The sequence below is a fragment of the Ruditapes philippinarum genome, unplaced genomic scaffold (assembly GCF_026571515.1).
Source record: "Ruditapes philippinarum isolate M1 unplaced genomic scaffold, ASM2657151v2 ctg5277_1_1_1_1, whole genome shotgun sequence".
Taxonomy (NCBI): Eukaryota; Metazoa; Mollusca; class Bivalvia; order Venerida; family Veneridae; genus Ruditapes; species Ruditapes philippinarum.
This window is the reverse complement of record NW_026865280.1, coordinates 39417-61049: the sequence shown is the minus strand read 5'-3', so window position 1 is coordinate 61049 and position 21633 is coordinate 39417. Positions and strand designations below refer to the sequence as shown.

At 31.0% G+C, this 21633-nt stretch overlaps 3 protein-coding genes across 3 annotated transcripts; all 3 read right to left on the bottom strand.

The window, feature by feature from the left end:
* Positions 1-180: 180 nt before the first annotated feature.
* Positions 181-1886, bottom strand: LOC132728515 (cytochrome P450 1A1-like; the record flags this gene model as incomplete). Its single annotated transcript, XM_060714154.1, is given in 2 exon segments — positions 181-192; positions 840-1886. Coding segments are annotated over 2 exon segments (233 nt in total), but the record flags the coding sequence as incomplete, so codon positions are not given.
* Positions 1304-1756, bottom strand: LOC132728517 (cytochrome P450 1A1-like). Its single transcript, XM_060714157.1, has one exon. It carries the CDS (start codon positions 1754-1756, stop codon positions 1304-1306), a length of 453 nt encoding a protein of 150 aa, XP_060570140.1.
* Positions 1887-8523: 6637 nt separating the features above from the next.
* Positions 8524-12022, bottom strand: LOC132728516 (cytochrome P450 1A1-like). The gene is made up of 2 exons (XM_060714155.1): positions 11072-12022; positions 8524-10445 (listed from the first exon to the last, which is right to left on the bottom strand). The coding sequence occupies exons 1-2, from the start codon at positions 11986-11988 to the stop codon at positions 9863-9865; spliced, it is 1500 nt and encodes a 499-aa protein (XP_060570138.1). The 5' UTR covers positions 11989-12022; the 3' UTR covers positions 8524-9862.
* Positions 12023-21633: the final 9611 nt, after the last annotated feature.

Here is a 21633-nt window from a genome sequence, read left to right as displayed (position 1 = left end):
ACTTGGCTTACAATTCGCATGACTTCTAGAAGGACAGCATTTGTGAAGACCAGTTCGGGTTTGTCCTTCAGCATTACACTCCTGTTGGTTCCAACTATATCTTTGATCTCTGTAAAAACTTTTTCTTGAACGTCGGGGAATTTCGCCATGTAGAGAAACAGCCACAACAACGTTTTATGCGTTGTATCAACGCTAAATTAAAAACAGGAAATTATAATGTTTAACGCTTTCTACATCACTATCTTCTCGTAAAATCTTCTAAAAAAAGTACATGTATATAAATAAAATTATTCTAATATTTTACACAATAATACATAATTTGTAATTTAAATCAATTCGTCATTAACTTAATAAACAGAGATTAAAAACTTTTAAAGCTATTGAGTGATATGCAAAATCTCTTAAGATATCCTTATTATAGTGGCTGTTAATTTCAACTTAGATTTCTTCTATTACAAAAATCTCTCTTGAATGATTAAGTAAAACCGCTGCTGGCCATGTTCCATGGCACTTGTTCAGTTAAACTGGCACTGAAAAGCATTTATTCACAAAGCACTAAAGCATAAATACTGGACAACTTTGTTTTTGAAGAAAAAATGATAAAGCAGGTTTGTAAAATATAATAATATGGAAAACAATTCAACAAGGAAGGGCAGTATTCCTAAAACACAAGACAGCAGCACCTGACCACCGGCATGGAGTCGAGCAGGACCCCAAACAAAAACAGGAGCGGGTATATGGGCAAAACACAGACGGGTAGTTATTATAAATAATTCAAATCAATAGGAAATAATAGTAACCGACACGGATAACAAGGAAGACAATAAACTGATACAAACCCAGCTCCTTGTAAATCTGCAAGTGTAAGATTCAGTCTAGCTCTTGTTAACACGTATCTATCTTTATTTTCTTCATCGTCAGCGTCACTAGCAATAATTGCATCCGCTACATCTCTAATGTTTCCTGGAACAAATGTGTCATAATGTTGGTGTACTTGCTCTGTTACAAGATCGTCTGATCGTGCGGTATTCTTCCGAATCGCTTCAACCTTCCATGGCATGATATACTGTAGCCATGGTAACACGTCCAATGAACTCCCATTTCCAGACAACTTATCAAATTCTTCAAGAAATTCTATTATTGTTTTCACGTGCCTTTCAACTTCAACAGTTTTACCTCGTCCGTAAAGAAACTGGTAAATTATCTTAGTAACTAATGTTTGAACATCCAGTTCTATTGAACCGGCATTTCTATTGTATTTTTTTACCAAAATATCTACAAATACGCTAGTCTCACTTGTAATTTATTCTTCAATTACTTCGGATCGCTTGGATGTAAACATACGTAAAGCTTTAGAGGTCAACTTTCTTTGTTTAAGATAAACTGGTGAAAAATTACCAAAAGCGAGTCTATCTTCTTTGGTACGTTCGCTCAAGATTTCCATGGACAGAAAATGTGGTCTTCCGCTAAATGCGTCGTCAGGATGTTCGGCAGCCGCCTTCACTGCATCATAACCATTGACAACTACAGTGTTCCAGCTTCCAAGTCTGATAGAAAACACGTCACCAAAAGAATTCCACCATTTTAGGAACGTTTTCGGTGGGTATTTTCCAAACAGTGGAAGGTGTCCAACAATTGGAAACCCAACAGGCCCTTTTGGATAACTCTTTTCTTTATTTTGAAGAAGCCATTGTAAGAATAAAACTGTCATGAAAACAGTTAAAGCAAATCCCAAAACAAAAGTTATGTCCGACATAGTAATTACAAGTGTTCAGTGAAATTGTTTTGTAAAAGAGTGACACCATGTACTAATCGTATGATGTCCTAGTATAATATAGCAGATAGTTATAGATTACGCGACCTGTACATAAACAAATGCAGTGACATAGATACCTGTCTATGCAACTATTAAAGTTAGGTTACATTAAGATAAAGAAATGATTTTGAGTGTTAACATGTTTTGTAATCTGTACTCTTAAATACCGGCATGGCCATAGGGCGAGTTTATTAAAATGCGACGTCCCTTTATTGATAAGCAAATATGTATTCTGCATTGGAGAATTGTTCTATCTTGATGCAGTACAAAATTTAATATTTGACGATTGCGATTATTTGTTTATGCAACATTTATGTTTTATTCATTAATTCCCTCATTTGTTTAAAGTTACAACTTAATCCCTGTGACATTCTTGTTTTGTTTTTAAAGATTCAGCCATATTTGGACTAGATGCCGTTTATAGAATGAAAACAGAACTTTGACATTTGTTGACCTAGACATTTTTCCAATGACTTACTTTTTATAAACAGAGCTAAAGCTATGAAATGTGGACTTTTAGCACAGTTTCAGATGCAGGATATAAACTTTGACCTAGATTTATATTTTTACATAGTTGCATATTTTAAGTAAACAGAGCTTTAGCATATGCACACAATTTCAGATGTAGAATTGTAATTTGAGCAAGATTTTGATCCAGTAGCCTATATTTTTCAATTCAGGTGCAGATTTAAACCCCCATATCGGTTGACCTAAATTTGACCCAGCGACTAGTTTTATACTCATAGCTCCATGTATTAAGTTTCCACTTCAAGCACAGCTACAGATGTACATTTTAACTTAGATATCACTTGACCTAGATTTCGACATTATGTTTCATAATTATCAATATCATCAGTCGATTGTAACTTTTAGCCTTTATAATCAATTGAGCGGTCAAGGGATATTATTATAATAGCATTTTTGTTTTTAATGTGGCTCTACAAGATATCCACTTTTCAATGAAATTATAACACATATATTTTATAAGATAATAAGTTTATATTCAAATTATATTTATAACTTAAAGCTGGTTTCAGACATATGTTACCAGGTAACATCATATTAAGCTATGTTGGTCATATGAGGTAAAAAGAATATAAAATGAATTAGTCATTTCCTAACCGATGGTATTGCAGTCGTTTATTTTGACGTATTTTAAGAATTCTTTATATTAAGTACATTATGCATTCCTCTGTCCTATTTTTCCCCTGTAATTTTTATATTCCTTAAAAAAAGATATCATAGCGATAACACTTTTGAAATGAACGTGTGTTTAAATTGTAAGAGTGATGCCAGTATTATGCTAAACTTGCGTTGGTGTCTTCTTCGCATTCATTAATAATTTATTGTGCAATGAAAGGAACAATTAAATCCTTCTCAGTCGTCATCATAACTGCGCTTTATGTTATGGAATTATGACGCCTATATTCTTTGAAAATAACGCATTATATCTGAAAGTTGTTGAATGGCTTTTAAGATTAAGTTGTCTGACAGTTTTAGTTTAATGTCATAAATCTTATATATATCGTCGAGGCTAATTTTCTCTGTTCAATCTCTATTTCAATTGAATATTTTAGCAGAATATGAACCATCTTAAACTTTTTCTATATACAATGTAGATTAAAACAATTTCTGACAAATTTTAATAGTAACATTATGATTTTCAGATCTCTATTTACCATTTTTACGTGCTAATGTCTTTAAGATCTAGTCTGTGAGTTTTAACTACTTCGTTGTGTCTGCATTACACTCAAAGAATCTTCCCAGACCAATATCTCCAGTCACAACAACAGCTGGTGAGCTTACTTATGCGTATAAGGTAAATATTAGGTAAATAAATAACATCAATTTTCATGACAGTGTTTTATATATTGTTTCGTTGCTGATTATGTTTAATTATACTATTATTATTTTGCTTTTTTGTTTTGCTTTTTGTTTCTCTTTCCCGCGGGATAAGCGAGTCTTGTACTTAAAGAGTTTCGTATTTAGTCGGCAGCATGTTGCATAAGAGTTGCTACAATTTTTTCTAAAGTCTCTCATAAACCACAAAAATCGAGTCTGCGATCCTTTAGAGGACATTTGTACGAGTTTTATCAATAGAAATGAAGAAGTAAGTTTAAGTGCTAGAAGTAAGTTTAAGTGCTTCATTGAAATTAAATTTAAAAAACTCTATTTGATGGGTAAGTAACATCTGTAACATCTTGAAAAAAAATCATTTTGCAAATAAGCAAAGTTTGCAAGGCTATATATTTAAGATAATACTGTTTGTAAAGCGTTTATTTATCGTACCAATATTGAGAATTTCAGTAGAGTAATCAATGATTAGAAAACGTAAAGCAAAACAAAAAAACCATTATTGTCGTGACAGTCTTACATTAGACGCAATAGATGTTCCGATCGAAGCAGAATATATCTTAAGAGACACAAAGAAGTATTGATACGTTTTGTCGAGACGCCCTCATGTGTGCATAATATAATTGCACCTTTATATTATTACCGCTTCTTATATTTAAAGGTAGATTAAATATATGATTGAAGAAGAGATAGAATTTCTTCTGTTTATGTAAAGGTTACAAAATGTACTTTATTTGCTTGAATGGCGTACGTCTATCTAAATCAATGCTTTAAGATTTCTTCTGTTTATGTAAAGGTTACAAAATGTACTTTATTTTCTTGAATGGCGTACGTCTATCTAAATCAATGCTGTATTTAGCGAGATAAAGGTTATTTTGTGTCTAGCTATCTGGTGATTAGCTGTTATCAATATAAAAATGTTTTACATCTTTTTTCATTTTGTCTAAAACATAATTCAAGCAGCAATAAAAAAAGATACAAAAGTTCATGTTTGTGTGAGAAACATATCCACATTGATATATTGATATATAAAATTCCGATAAATGAAAATAAAGCATATTCCGATAAATGAAAATACAGGCTTATATTTCTTTTTAAAACGAAATTTCAATTTCCTTTGTTTCCTTACATTTGATTATCATTATTAAGCACTATTCTGAAAAGTAATAGATACCTTTGCTTGATATTTCTGATAAATATGAAACTTACATACAGAAAGAAATAAGTGACAATAAGCAAATCTCTGACTTTATATGACAGCTTCTATTGAGTTGATACCGTTTGCCAATTTGCCAGTTCGATTTACCTTTTAGATATCATCTAGTGGCATTGGTATTAATTGATAGTATGTATTTTTATACATTTGTATCACGTCGTGTTATTCAGCTTTTATTTTAAGAAGAATGTTTAAAATGTCCCCTTTCTTCTTATTTTATTGAAATAAAATTCATCAGTTCAATGATGTTCCTTCTCTTGCAAATTTTATGTTTTAATATTTTTTTCAAATCAAGATTTTGTATAAATAAACTTGTCTGTCAATCATCATATATATCTTTCAATAAAAGTGCGTCTTCAAGCTCTTGAAAAATATCACTAAAGATTCATAATTATAATTTAAATATTTTTTACTTGACTAAAACAAGCATATATCAATTTTGATAAAAAACAACAAAGATCACATTTGTTTGTGTTTATTACCCTCTTTCTCAAAATTAAGAATCTATTCCTTTTTCAATATGCAACTTTTTACTCATTTAAAAGTTTTCAATTTGAAAGGATAGTTGTTTTAAAATAATAAGACATTGACTGGTATAAACGTTTGTCACTTATTTGATGATTTGAAAAAAACAAAAACATTTGCCGCCAATAACATATACCATATGCCACGTTGACCATGTATTGAGGTTTATTACTGTTATGACGTAATCAAAACCAATACCTGACTATTTTGTTTAAAGAACTATGTGATTATTGGAAGAAATATCTCTTTATAAGCTGATAAGTTTGATGACACGTTCTATACTGAAATACTTTAAGACAAAACTTTTAATTTGCAGACTTTGTTTGACTGAGACTTTTTATAAGATGCTTTTGGCAACATTACACAAAGCAAGAATTGCATTTATCCTTTCCCAATTAATACTACCAAAATACCAAATAAATATAAAGAACTAGACATCTTATTGTTTGTTTGTTTGTTATCATGTTAATTATTTCATAAATTTAGCTTTTACAAATATTATATCAATGCTAAGATGTTGTTTTTCCCCCTTATTTATATGTTTTTGTTTGTTAGCGTTCGTCCTTGTATCAATAATTGTATAAACTAACTATAATACTTATTTGTAATTATCTTAAGATGCCTTGCTTCCATGAGGATTTTTCATCCACAGGCTGAAATCTTTTCTATTTCACAGTAGAATGACCGATCACAGAAAACACATTATAGTTGATTACAGCTTTTATTGATTTGCATGTGATGAACGTAATCTTGTATAAGCAGAGTCTTTGGACATTAACCATGGAAAACTACTTATATTTCGAAAACAACGTACATTTATTTGTATTACATACTTTAAACAGTGGTCAATCTTGAATATTTCATATTGAATATATAGTTTAGACCAAACCAATGAGCTGAAATAATTTTATTGAATTTATGTTATCATGAAACAATTATACAATAAGATTGGCAAAAAGCTGAGTTTAAGTTCAGTTCCAAAACACGTTTAATTCTGATTACAAAATCTTCTTTGGTTGAACATAATTCAATTTTGCACCAAATTAAAATCATATCATACATGTATTTTGCCGGAAATTGATGTGTCTGTCTGTAAGAGTTAAACGAATGACTGAAATAAAATCATCAATTTACATCATAGAAACTTTCCATTACGACAAATGTTTGACTGACATAAAAGGAAAGGAGTCTGGTTGTGAGAACAAATCTATAAACACATGTGATAATTTCCTCGAGTTAACTTGAAATATGAAAAATACCAAACCAATCATTTCAGTCAGTCAAAATTGTATGTTTTTCAAAAAATCTTAATTGTTAGTGGGGATTTAGACTACAATATGCTTTGCTAGTTTTCTAATTAATATTACAGAAAGAACCTACAACAGTGATCTGCTGAAGTCATTTGGCTTATAAAAACGGTATAAAATGTATAACACTAACAAACGTTTTCAACAAAAATCGATTGGTGCAGATATTTCATGTTCGCATCATTTCATTGATCGATTTATATTAGATGACTAAATGTATTGTAAATTGTTTTATTTTGGTATGTGGCAAAGTTTCAATTGTAGAAAATACGTATTAAATAAGTTTTGATACAATTGTGTACACCTTCAAAGTTATTTGTTATTTATAATTCTCGAACCTGTAAAATAACATCGTATATCTTAATATCAGTCGTTTTAAATACACGGGAAAACACTTGTCGAAAATAACTATTTGAAAAAGTTATGGTGAAAGTCTTCGAAAGCAGTAAAAACTGAAAACTGCAGACTCGGTTTGACTAAATTGGGTACTGTGTTCCTTCACGTTAATAAATTACGAAAGCTGTCGCTCAAAGCGATACTATTAGCATTTATATAGAAAATGATTGTCATTTCCTTCAAAGCAATAAGTTTTGTGCACTGGATTTTTAACAGGACATTACATTTCTATTTAGTCATAATTCAAAAAAAAACGGTTTGCATGAGAAATGCATGACACTGTAAAATCAGAATGCATAAACGATTTAACAAAAAACGAATCATTTAGCCGCTATTTATCGAGTTTTATTTCTTCCTAGATCACCTTTTCTTAATCTAATGGGGTTCCATTTTTCCTACTTAAATTCTGCATAATCCCCTTTACGATATGGTGTTTGTCTTTTGACGTCTTATCTGTAATATGTAGGATTCAGAAACTCTGATCCCCTTTCAAATTACATTTTTTTCCCGCCGATGGTTTCCCATTAAGGGCAAACGCATTATTTTATTAAGGGACCATAAACCGTCATTTATGGAATGGACGAAAGTGTCACATTTAAGGTTCCATGCTAACCGCCGAATGAACACATCTGCATATGTTTCTTAATTAACAATTGCACTTTTTTATGTTTCAATGTTAAATTCTGCTTAAGACGGTGATATTGGGCGTGGACGGTAACTTGCAATTACGACTACCGTCTATAACGGGCTCATAACCCTGCAACATTTTTCAATTTTTGCCGTTTTTGGGGCGTTCATTAGGGAACAACAAATTTCTTCTACATCTTGATAATGCACCAGCACATACGGCCGCTGAAACCAGACTTGAGTTGTCACTGATTGATCTTAAATGTGTGCCACATCTCGCCTATTCACCGGACCTAGTCCCAATAGAATGTGCAGTCCTCTCAGAGATAACATTGAGTTTTAATTTAAATCATTAAACAAAACTCAACTTCTACGCTGTTTTAAAGTAAATATTACAAGACTAAAACAAATAAATAACAAAAAACATTTTGTTTACATGTTTATGGTAGTTGTATTCGTAACATGCTAATTACAGGTGCGGGGGTCGCCGTTTCCAGTCGACTGCCGATCTACTGAACGCTACATAGCGTATTCTGTGTCAGTTACATAAGGCATGGTTTTTGGCTGTGTACAAGTGTTGTATTCATCGTCATATTCGATGTGTGAAGGCCAGGGAACATAATTTTGAAATGCAAGTAGCGGCCAGCCATGGACTGCCTAACTTTGAAGCACAAGTTGTACGTTATTATGACGTAACGTCGATAACTTTTTGGAGTTCACTGTCGCCGACATATGTTTATGTAAAATTAGATATTGTTGTAATATAAGAAGCTACTAACATGAATTTGTCTGTGTTTATTTGTAATATAAAATTCCTCTAAGCAGCAATATCTCAAATATCTTTTACTCAACAAAGAAAGACCACGAATTTTTGGATAATCCCTCGTACATTTCTTGTAGCAGGCCCTATGCAACATTTTCTTATTACAAAAAGAAAAAAAACTTCCGCTATTCCCTCAAAATGGCAATTTGAAAAGTTATTTATCACAGATTATGTGGAGGCAATTATTTAAATGAATTGTTCATAAACATAATATAAAGTGCGTGTCTGAAAACAACACTATTTAGCTAAATAAGAAAGAAGATATTTTTGAGCTTAACAGACAAACCGTAACATAGGGAAATAAATATTCTGTTCTATTTAAGGGTAAAATGACAAACAGAAATAATTCATTGCAAATAAAACTACATTATTATCAGTTTTATTGGATAATGACGTCATTGTTACCGTTTTAGGATATCTATAGACAAAAAAAAAACAAAAATAAATTACTTTGAATAAGCTGGGGGAAGAGTTGAACAGTTGCTGGATAAGAAATAATTAATGAACACGAATCTAAAATGTACTTTAGATAGATATGTGAGCAATCGATTTCTTTTTGAAAATGTCTGCACTTCTTCAGAAATTGTAAATACTTTAAAAAATTTAACTTTTCAAAAGTCAAATTTCAATTACATTTTTGGAATATCATCCTTTGCATTTTTAAGAAAATAAAATACATTAAGATGATTGCTCAAAGGTTTTAAGAACAACATCCCTTGCAACAACATTGACACCATTGTCACCATGTAAGGAACAGTCCATAAAAACGTATTTTTTAGTATATTAACAAATTTCACACCCATAAAACGGAGGATATGTATGGCGTCAGTAGACGTTAATCCTTAATGTAAGTAAAATTTCGATATTTACTAGTTCATTCAGCATTTCGGAATGTCTTTGATTTACATACAATGACCCTTTCTCAAAAAGCATGTTTGCATTTATATATTTAAATACCAAACCTACAACAAAGCCTTTTATAAAATAAAAAAATGAAATTCTATGAGGATTTAAATGTGTCGATTTAACAATAGGAACAAGGTAAAAAATGGTGTCTGATTATATTTTCATATAAAATAAAATAGCACTGTTAATTAGTGACAACTCATGTTATACTCAGTTACAAATGTATGACAAAGCTGCTGTATTCTGTCTACTGAAAATATATTGGTGTACATGTGTTGTAAAATGCATATAATATTCCAATAAACCAAAAATAGTATTTTAATAAATACAATTTAATTTCAATGGATGTAGTTAAATACGATACATATACGTATTTGAAGTTTAACGAAACGTTAGTTTCGTTCTTGTACAAGCACTTTGTACGGTTTGGGCGTATAAACAAGTCCAGGAATGGGAGTTATATGCAGCTGTTCATCTGCTGGTTTTATAAATTTACATTTCTGCATCACATTGGAAAACGAAATAAATAGATTCATCTGCGCGAGAATTTCTCCAACACAGCGGCGTCTACCGCGACCAAAGGCGAAAATATGATTGCATTTTTCTTTATCAAGGCTTTTTCTATCGGATATAAATCGTTCCGGACGAAAGATTTCCGGATCTCCCCAGAATGAAATTTCGTGATGAACAGAATAGAGGTTGAAAATTACCACTGTGTCCTTATCCACATCGAAACCTTGTATCTTAGCATTCTTCATTGCGTAATGTGGAATTGAAAAAGGAACTTGGCTAACAAATCGCATGACTTCTAGAAGGACAGCATTTGTGAAGACCAGTTCGGGTTTGTCCTTCAGCATTACACTCCTGTTGGTTCCAACTATATCTTTGATCTCTGTAAAAACTTTTTCTTGAACGTCGGGGAATTTCGCCATGTAGAGAAACAGCCACAACAACGTTTTGTGCGTTGTATCAACGCTAAAATAAAAACAGGAAATTATAATGTTTAACGCTTTCTACATCACTATCTTCTCGTAACATCTTCTAAAAAAAGTATATAAATAAAATTATTCTAATTTTTACATAATAATACATAATTTGTAATTTATTTCAATTCGTCATTCGTCATTAACTTAATAAACAGAGATTAAAAACTTTTAAAGCTATTGGGTGATATGCAAAATATCTTCAGATATCCTTATTATAGTGGCTGTTAATTTCAACTTAGATTTATTCTATTACAAAAATCTCTCTTTTATGATTAAGTAAAACCGATGCTGGCCATGTTCCATGGCAACTGTTCAGTTAAACTGGCACTGAAAAGCATTTATTCCTAAAACACTAAAGCATAAATACTGGACAACTTTGTTTTTGCAGGTTTGTAAAATATATTAATATGGAAAAAGGTCAACAAGGAAGGGCAGTATTCCTAAAACACAAGCCAGCAGCACCTGGCCACCGGCATGGAGTCGAGCAGGACCCCAAACAAAAACAGGAGCGGGTATATGGGCAAAACACAGACGGGTAGTTATTATAAATAATTCAAATCAATAGGAAATAATAGTAACCGACACGGATAACAAGGAAAATAAATTGATACAAACCCAGCGTCTTGTAAATCTGCAAGTGTAAGATTCAGTCTAGCTCTTGTTAACACATATCTATCTTTATTTTCTTCATCATCAGCGTCACTGGCAATAATTGCATCCGCTACATCTCTAATGTTTCCTGGAACAAATGTGTCATAATGTTGGTGTACTTGCTCTGTTACAAGATCGTCTGATCGTGCGGTATTCTTCCGAATCGCTTCAACCTTCCATGGCATGATATACTGTAGCCATGGTAACACGTCCAATGAACTCCCATTTCCAGACAACTCATTAAATTCTTCAAGAAATTCTATTATTGTTTTCACGTGCCTTTCAACTTCAACAGTTTTACCTCGTCCGTAAAGAAACTGGTAAATTATCTTAGTAACTAATGTTTGAACATCCAGTTCTATTAAACCGGCATTTCTATTGTATTTTTTTACCAAAATATCTACAAATACGTTAGTCTCACTTGTAACTAATTCTTCAATTACTTCGGATCGCTTGGATGTAAACATACGTAAAGCTTTAGAGGCCAACTTTCTTTGTTTAAGATAAACTGGTGAAAAATTACCAAAAGCGAGTCTATCTTCTTTGGTACGTTCGCTCAAGATTTCCATGGTCAGAAAATTTGGTCTTCCGCTGAATGCGTCGTCAGGATGCTCGGCAGCCGCCTTCACTGCATTATAACCATTGACAACAACAGTATTCCAGCTTCCAAGTCTGATAGAAAACACGTCACCAAAAGAATTCCACCATTTTAGGAAAGTTTTCGGTGGGTATTTTCCAAACAATGGAAGGTGTCCAACAATTGGAAACCCAGCTGGCCCTTTTGGATACTTCTTTTCTTTATTTTGAAGAAGCCATTGTAAGAATAAAACTGTCATGAAAACAGTTAAAGCTAATCCCAAAACAAAAGTTAAGTCCGACATAGTAATTACAAGTGGTCAGTGAAATTATTATGTAATAGAGTGACACTATGTACTAATCGTATAATGTCCCACTGTGCAACTGTGAGTTTAATATAGCTATTAGTTATAGATAACGCGACCTGTATGTTTAGTTATTAATAACGCGACCTGCATGTATTAATTCAGGACATGTTATGCACATAAACAAATGCAGTGACATAGATACCTGTCTATGCAACTATTAAAGTTAGGTTACATTAAGATAAAGAAATGATATATTGAGTGTTAACATGTTTTGTAATCTGTACTCTTAAATACCGGCATGGCCACAGGGCGAGTTTATTAAAATGCGACGTCTCTTTATTGACAAGCAAATATGTATTCTGCATTGGAGAATTGTTCTATCTTGATGCAGTACAAAATTTAATAGTTGACGATTGCGATTATTTGTTAATGCAACATTTATGTTTTATTCATTAATTCCCTCAATTGTTTAAGTTACAACTTAATCCCTGTGACATTCTTGTTTTGTTTTTAAAGATTCAGCCATATTTGGACTAGATGCCGTTTACAGAATGCAAACAGAACTTTGACATTTGTTGACCTAGACATTTTTCCAATGACTTACTTTTTATATACAGAGCTAAAGCCATGAAATGTGGACTTTTAGCACAGTTTCAGATGCAGAATAGAAACTTTGACCTAGATTTATATTTTTACATAGTTGCCTATTTTAAGTTAACAGAGCTTTAGCATATGCACACAATTTCAGATGTAGAATTGTAATTTGAGCAAGATTTTGATCCAGTAGCCTATATTTTTCAATTCAGGTGCAGATTTAAACCCCCATATCAGTTGACCTAAATTTACCCAGCGACTAATTTTTTATACTCATAGCTCCATTTATTAAGTGTCCACTTCAAGCACAGCTACAGATGTACATTTTAACTTAGAATTCATTTGACCTAGATTTCCACATTATGTGTCATAATTATCAATATCATCAGTCGATTGTAACTTTTAGCCTTTATAATCAATTTAGCGGTCTAGGGATATTATTATAATAGCATTTTTGTTTTTAATGTGGCTCTACGAGAAATCCACTTTTCAATGAAATTATAACACATATATTTTATAAGATAATAAGTTTATACTCAAATTATATTTATAACTTAAAGCTGGTTTCAGACATATGTTACCAGGTAACATCATATTATGCTATGTTGGTCATATGTGGTAAAAGGAATATAAAATAAATCAGTCATTTCCTAACCAATGATATTGCAGTCGTTTATTTTGACGTATTTTAAGAATTCTCTATATTAAGTACATCATGCATTCCTCTGTGCTAATTTTTCCTTGTAAACTTTATATTCACTTTTGAAATGAACGTGTGTTTAAATTGTTAGAGTGATGCCAGTATTATGCTAAACTTGCGTTGGTGTCTTCTACGCATTCATGAATAATTTATTGTGCCATAAAAGGAACAATTAAATCCTTCCCAGTCGTCATCATAACTGCGCTTTATGTTATTGAATTATGACGCCTATAATCTTTGAAAATAACGCGTTATATCAGAAAGTTGTTGAATGGCTTTTAAGATTAAATTGTCTAACAGTTGTAAGTTTAAAGTCATAAATCTTATTTATATCGTTAAGGCTATTTTTCTCTGTTTTATCTCTATTTCAATGGAATATTTTAGCAGAATATAAATCATCTTACACTTCTTACTATAAACAATGTACAGTAGAACTTCGGTAAGTCGAAGTTGAAGGGGCTTGCGTAAAAACTTTGACACATCAGGACTTCATGTTGAATTCTGCTTAAGCCGGTGCTAGGGGGCGTGGACGGTAGTTTGCACTTTCCAGTACCTCCAATGAACAGGCTCAATCCAACCGAGCCTGCAACATTTTCAATTTTGCCGTGTTGGGCTTTCTTTAGGGATTCTTATTTCTCTCTATTTTTTAGACTGATGAATCGGTCTCAATTTCATGACAAAATTTTGACCCGTGACAAGTCCTAATTATAAGATTCATAAAGTAACCTATTTCATGTTTTTCTTTCATTTATCATATATTTTACATTTTACAATTATATATGTCACATGTTAAATAACTTTTCACGGCTGATTAATTGGACTACCCGTTGACGTATACAATGAATTTACAAAAGGGCAATAACTAAACCAGCCTTAATAGTGAATATTTCGCGTATGATTAGCTCGCGACACCGGGTCACGGAAGTTCTCAAATGAAAGTAGTTCTTAATGTTTACATGTACTTCAAATACCACTACGGCAATTAAAATAGTTACGATTAAAGCATTTTATCACACATTTAAACCGATACAAAGGCTGTTTGAACATTCGGTTGTGTAATTAAGACCTGTCACACAGGTTGATCGGAAATCGTCTTCGCCATCAGATAAGGTGTGAAAAATGTCTCTAGATCGAAGGTGTCAAAATAATCGAAGGACTTCGACTTCTTTAAGGTAAATTGTTCTAGATTTATTCTATACGGACAACGAAAAAAATCGACACATCGAACAATTCGACACGTAAAATATCGACTCATAAAGAGGTTTTTATAAGGAATATATAGGGGGGAAATATTGGGACTTTCATTTTGCTTCGACACATCGAGAGAATCGACTAATCGAAGTTCGACTCATAGAAGTTCTTGTATATTAAAGCATTTTCTGACAATGTTAAAAGTAACATTATGATTTCCAGATCTCTATTTACCATTTTTTGCGTGCTAAGGTATGCGAGTTTTAACTACTGTTTGCATTACTCTCGAGGAATCTTCACTGTCTAATGATAAACGACAATGATGTACAAAGTAAATTGCTGAACTAAATAAATCTCATCTATTTAGTTTAAAATTGTCATGCAAGAACTTCCAGGTAAAACGCGCTAATTTCAAAGAATAAAAGGTGTTATAGCTGTGTTATAAAATGCAGCTATGATGACGCTGAAGTACGGAATTCCCGTACTGAAGTGTGTTTTAATCGTTTCCTTTTTTTAGCGCAATGAATTATTCATTGACGCATTTTTTTACAACACCGACGCAATTTAAGGTTGGTTTACAATTTTAACGTACTTTTTTCATCAGAATAATAAGGGTTTGCATTAAATAATGTATTTGTACTTTTTATCTCCGTAGTTTTTTCCATGGTTTGAATGTGATAGAAATTTCACATAGAAATAAAAGATGATAAATTTTCTCTATATTTTAAAAATGCTTTCTTTTTCTGCCTGGAATTTATAAATTGCAGGTTACATCTAATCGTAAACGAAACACCATAGCTAAAAATCAGACTTTGCGTTACTTGGATTACAAAAAAAATATCCACGCCACTTTTGGAATACCGACCTATAAATACATATTGGTAAAGCTTCAAATATTCAATATTTTTTGTTAAAATGACATTATTTGATATGTATTTGTTTATCTGCATCTTTTAATTATGTTTGTTTATGTTACTTATTTGGATTGACGTAATATGTAGTCTATGTTGGTACGACGTAAAACCCAATTTTGTCAAACCGAGTCTGCAGTTTTCAGTTTTTAATGCTTTCAAAGACTTTCACCATAACATACTTTTTACCAGATTTACTGTTATTTTTCAATTGGAAAAAGACAAAAAGTTATTTTCAATAAGTGTTTTCCCATGTATTTAAAACGACTGATATTAGAAAAACGATGACATTTTACAGGTTCGTGAATTACAAATAACAAATAATTTTGAAGGTGTACACAGTTGTTCTGACAAGGAGAAATAAAAAAAAAACAGTTGTATCAAAACTTATTTAATACGCTTTCTACAATTTCAATTGAAACTTTGCCACATACCAAAACAAAACAATTTGCAATACATTTAGTCATCTTTAATAAAACTATCAATGAAATGATGCGAAAAGGCAATATCTGCACGAATCGACATTGTTGACAAAGTCTGTTAGTGTTGTACATTTTATACCGCTTTTATAAGCCAAATGACGTCAGCAGATCACTGATTTCGGTTCCTTCTGTAAGTAATATTAATGAGGAAACTAGCTATATCCTCACTAGCAATTAAGTATTTTTGAATAACATACAAATTTGACTTATTGAAATTATTGGTTTGGTATTTTTCATATTTAAAGCGAACTCGAGGAAATTATCACATTTGTTAACTGATTGTTCTCACACACAACCAGACTATTTTCTTTTATGTCAGTCAAACAGTTGTCGTAATGGAAAGTTTCTATGATGTAAATTGATGATTATATTTCAGTTATTCGTTTAACCCTTATATACAGACACATCAACTTCGTTATCCCTCCGGCAAAATATGCTATGATTTTAATTTGGTGCAAAATTGAATTATAGTCAACAAAAGAAGATTTTGTAATCAGAATTTAACGTGTTTTGGAACTGAAATAAAGCTCAGTTGTTTGCCTATGTTTTTGTATAATTGTTTCATGATTACATTAATTCAATAAAATTATTTCAGCTCATTGGTTTGGTCTAAACTATATATTCAATATGAAATATTCAAGATTGACCACTGTTTTAAGTATGTAATACAAATGTACATTGTATTCGAGATATAAGTAGTTTTGCATCGTTAATGTCCAAAGACACTGCTTATACAAGATTACGTTCATCACATGCAAATCAATAAAAGCTGTAATTAACTATAATGTGTTCTTCTGTGATCGGTCATTCTACTGTGAAATAGAAAAGATTTCAGCTTGTAGATAAAAACTCCGCATGGAAGCAAGGTATCTTATGATTATTACGAATAAGTAATTCGTAATTAGTATACAATTACTGATACAAGGATGAACGCTGACAAACAAAAGCATATAAATTAGGGGAGAAAACAACATCTTAGCATTGAGTAAATATTTATAAAAGCTAAAATTATGAAATAATTAGCATGATAACAAACAAACAATAATTTAAAGGGATGTCTTGTTGTTGATATATTTGGTATTTTGGTTGCATTAATTGAAATGGGCAAGTTAAATGATATACTTGCTTTGTGTAATATTGCCAAGACCATCTTATAAAAAGTCTCAGTCAAACAGAGTCTGCAAAATAAAATAATTGTTTTGTCTTAAAGGATTTCAATATTTCAGTACAGAACGTGGCATCAAGGATATATTCTTCCAATAAAGAAATAGTTCTTTTAACAAAATAATCAGGTATTGATTTTGTTTACATCATAAAAGTAATAAACCTCAACCCATTGTTAACGTGGCAAATGGTATATATTATTGGCGGCAAATCATCAAATAAATGACAAACTCTGATACCATTCAAGGTCTTATTGTTTTTTAAAAGAGCTATCCTTACAAATGAAACCTTTTAAATGAATAAAAGTTGCATATTGAAAAAAGATTAGATTTTTAATTTGAAGAGGGTAATAAACACACAAAACAATGGTGAAGTTTGTTTTCCAAAATTGATGAATGATTGTTTTAGTTGAGTACAAAATATCTGAATTATTATTATAATTTCTTGATGATAGATATTTTTAAGAGCTTGAAGTTACACTTAGTTTGAAAGTTACATACATAAATATATAGATATATGACGATTGACTTAAGAATTTTTTTTATTTATGTACATCTTGTATTGAAAGAAAAATAATACATACAGTTTGCAATATTGGGTAAATCATTCAACTGATACATTTTATTGCAATAAAATAAGAAGAAAGGGACACTTTAAATATTCGTTCAAAATCAAAAGCTGAATAACATGTCATGATAAAAATGTATAAGAAATACATGATATCAATTGATACCCATTCCACTAGATGATATTTTAAAAGGTAAATCGAACTGGCAAATTGGCAAACGGTATCTTCTAAATAGAAGCTGTCAACTAAATAGCTGTTATATGAAGTCAGGGATTTGCCTAAATGTCACGTATTCCTTTATTTATGTAAGTTTAACATTTATCAGAAGTATCAAGCAAAGATATTTATTACTTTTTAAATATTGAGTAATAATGATAATCAAATGTAAGGAAACAAGGAAATTGAAATTTCGTTTTATGAAGTAATATAAGCCTGTATTTTCATTTATCGGAAGTATCAATTTGCATATACATCAATGTGGATATGTTACTCACCTCACTCAAATATGAACTTTTTGTATCTTTTTTGTTGCTGCTTGAATTTTGTTTTAGACAAGATGAAAATAGATGCAAAAAGTATTCATATTGATTTAGCTAATCACCAGATAGCTAAACTGAAAATAACCTTCAATTTTATCTCGCTAAATACAGCATTGATTTAGATAGACGTACGCCATTCAAGCAAATAAAGTACATTTTGTAACCTTTACATAAACAGAAAAAATTCTATCTTTTCTCCAATCATATATTTAATCTACCTTTAATAATAATATAAAAGTGCAATTATATTATGCACACATGAGGGCGTCTCGACAAAACGTACCAAGTCTTCTTTGTGTCTCTTTAGATATATTCTGTTTCGAACGGAAAATCTATTGCGTCTTATGTAAGACTGTCGCGACAATAATGGTTTTTTTGTTTTGCTTTACGATTTTTAATCATTGATTACTCTACTGAAATTCTCAATATTGGTGCGATTAATAAACACTTTACAAACAATATTATCTTAAAAATATAGCTTTATAAGCTTTGAATGAGACCAAATGAGTTTCAAGGTGTTACATATGTAACCAATATATCAGAAAGAGCTATTTTGATTACAATTTCAAGGAAGCAGTTTAAAGTTTAACTAACTTTATCTTACTATTGATAAAGGTTGTATAAAATTCCTTGTATAAAGGATCGCAGACTCGATTTTGTAGTAGTTTATGAGAGGCTTAAAACAAGGTAGCATGTCTTACGCCACATGCTTCCGACTAAATACTTAACTCTAAAAGTACTAGATTCGATTATTCCGCGGGGAAAAAGGAGCATGAAGAAAAACAAAAAAAAGCAAAAATACTAATAGTATAATTAAACAAAATTAGCAACGACACAATATATAAAAACACTGCCATGAAAATTTGGGTTATTTATTTAACTAATATACAGCAGTTAGCAATTGCTGTTGTAGTGACTAGATATATTAATCAAGCGTTAAGTGGTATCGTACGTAGATTAGTCACCCCGATCCTCATGTCAGTGATTGTATTTATTTTTTTTGTAAGTTTTTTTTGCTCATTAAAATCAATGACGATAATAGCGAGATAAACGGTATTTCTGTCTAGATGCCTTGTTATTAGTTATATGAATACGTATTCTTTGGAAATCTATTTCTTCCTTCTTAAAATGATAATTAAAAAACAGTGATAAAAAGAAAGAAAACATAAAGAACATCCTTTTTATGAGTTAAATTTTGATATTGATAGGTATGGCTAAAGATACTTTCGATAAATGACAAAAACATTGAATTCCTGAAAGTACTTCCTAAAACAATATTTCAATTTTCCTTTTTACTGCCAATTCTGAAAAGTAACAGATATCTTTGCTTGATATTTCTAATCATCCTAAATTCATTCTTGTATCTTTAATATCTGTATGACAGTAGGATATAAAGATCGTTTTAAGAGAGAATATTTCCTCCTATTCGCGATTATTTGAATGACGTACCTTCTATTGTAAAATTTTTGTATTAACAATCTTTTATAAAACAAAATTTCATTGCATGTTCACAAAGAACTTTTAAGATTAGATTGAAACCTTCAAAAGAGACTTTTATATTCTTATACATGTATATTCTTAGAATATAAGAAATATATATTTTTTTTGTAAACGAAATAGCTTCACTCCCACAATTTCAAGTTTATCTAAAAGTTAGCAATTGGCTTTGAAAATATTATATGAAAACAAAAATCTGAATGAACGTGAACGAAATTATTATACCCTTGTTAGATCGTTGATAAAGAAACTATGTTGCCTACATCTAAATGCTTTGTGAAATTTGTAGGTTTAAATGTGCAATAAAACACTTTTTTCTTTTGTCTGTCAATTATCATTTGTATAAAGTAAGTGCTGTATTGTGTAAACATGTATATCACACTGTTTCTCCAAGTTTTGATTTTTTTCTCACCGAAATAATAAAGTACAGTCTTTTTGACTAGTGCTATTTAAAAAAAGATGCTCTTAAAAATGGGTCACAGTGCGAACATTACCTTTTCCACTAAATGAATTCAAATTTCCCTTAAATTAAAGGCGTATACTAGGGTATTTTACCCTAACAAACACATTTAAACAACCTAAATCCCAAAGATAAGTAACACTAGTCATAGCTGCCACTTACTGTTTGTTTGTAAAAATGATCACTAAGAATTTGTTTGTTTGTTTTTCCGTTTTTGTTTTATATAATTTTGTTTCTTTACTTTGCCGGTCCATGTATATATACTAATATCAATACATATCTGAAGCTAATGTTCTACCATGAAGCTGTTTATCCAGAAGTTGAACGTTTCTCGTTTTATAGTACCGATAACTAATGATCTAATTTTAGTTAATAGCTTTTATTGATTTGCATGTAACGAACGTACTAACTTGTACAAGCAGTGTCTATGGACAATTATGGTGAATCACTACTTACATATATCTCGAAAACGTTTAATAACATACTGAATAGGTAGTTAAATTGACATTTCATATCAAACATAGACCAAAACAATTTCAATATTCAGTAATATATTACATGTTACATTTTCAAATATTTATACAATTTAATTTGTGAACAGCTCGCTTTTTTATTTAACCTCAACACACGATACTTTCTAATTACAAAAAATTCTTCTGTTGTACAAAATTCAATTTTACACCTTAGTGAATTCATATAATAATTTGCCGAAGGGATGACGAACGTTGTGTTTGTCTATGGGGATTAAAAGTAGCATTTGATGAAAAACTGAGCATCAATTTATATCATAGAAAAACATCAATCAAGACATGTATTGGACTGACATAATAGGAAACAGTTTTGTTGTGTTTTAAGATGCTTACTACATATAGATTAGAAGCGATCTCGAAAACCAATTAGATAAGTTCCTCGAGTTTTCTTAAAATATTACTCAAATCGGACTAAGGAAAGCATAAAAATACGATTTTCAATTTATTTCAAAGTATATTTCTTAACTATCTTTGTATATATTTCTCTTTAAAGTGCCCCAGCTCATTTAAGTAAGAAATTCAAATGTTATGTTTTTAGGCTTTTAAACATCAGTGGAGTCCCTTTAAGATAAAAAACTGTGAATGTTGTTAAAGAAGTGGATAATTGTTTTTTCTTTCAGGATTAAGACGACTGTGTCAGTACCCCCATCAATATTACTTACAAAATACAATAGGGGTCTGCTGACTTCAAGTGACTTTTAAAAAGCAGGAAACGTACAACACTAGAGACATTGTCAAAAAACTCGGTTAGAGAAGATATTTCATTTTCGTATTATAATACAATGCACGACGCGAGAAAACCGGTCTTAATGACACTACAATAAATGTGCACTACAGCGATTTAAATGACGTCACTCTTATTGCGTATACACATGTAAACCCGGAAATGCTTTTTATCGTGTATTGTATTATCGTTAGGATTCACAGAAAAGTTTATATGATGGAGGAGGAGTTAGAAGTAAGTGTCTATAATGTATAATTTATGAAAAACAGCAACAAAAACATA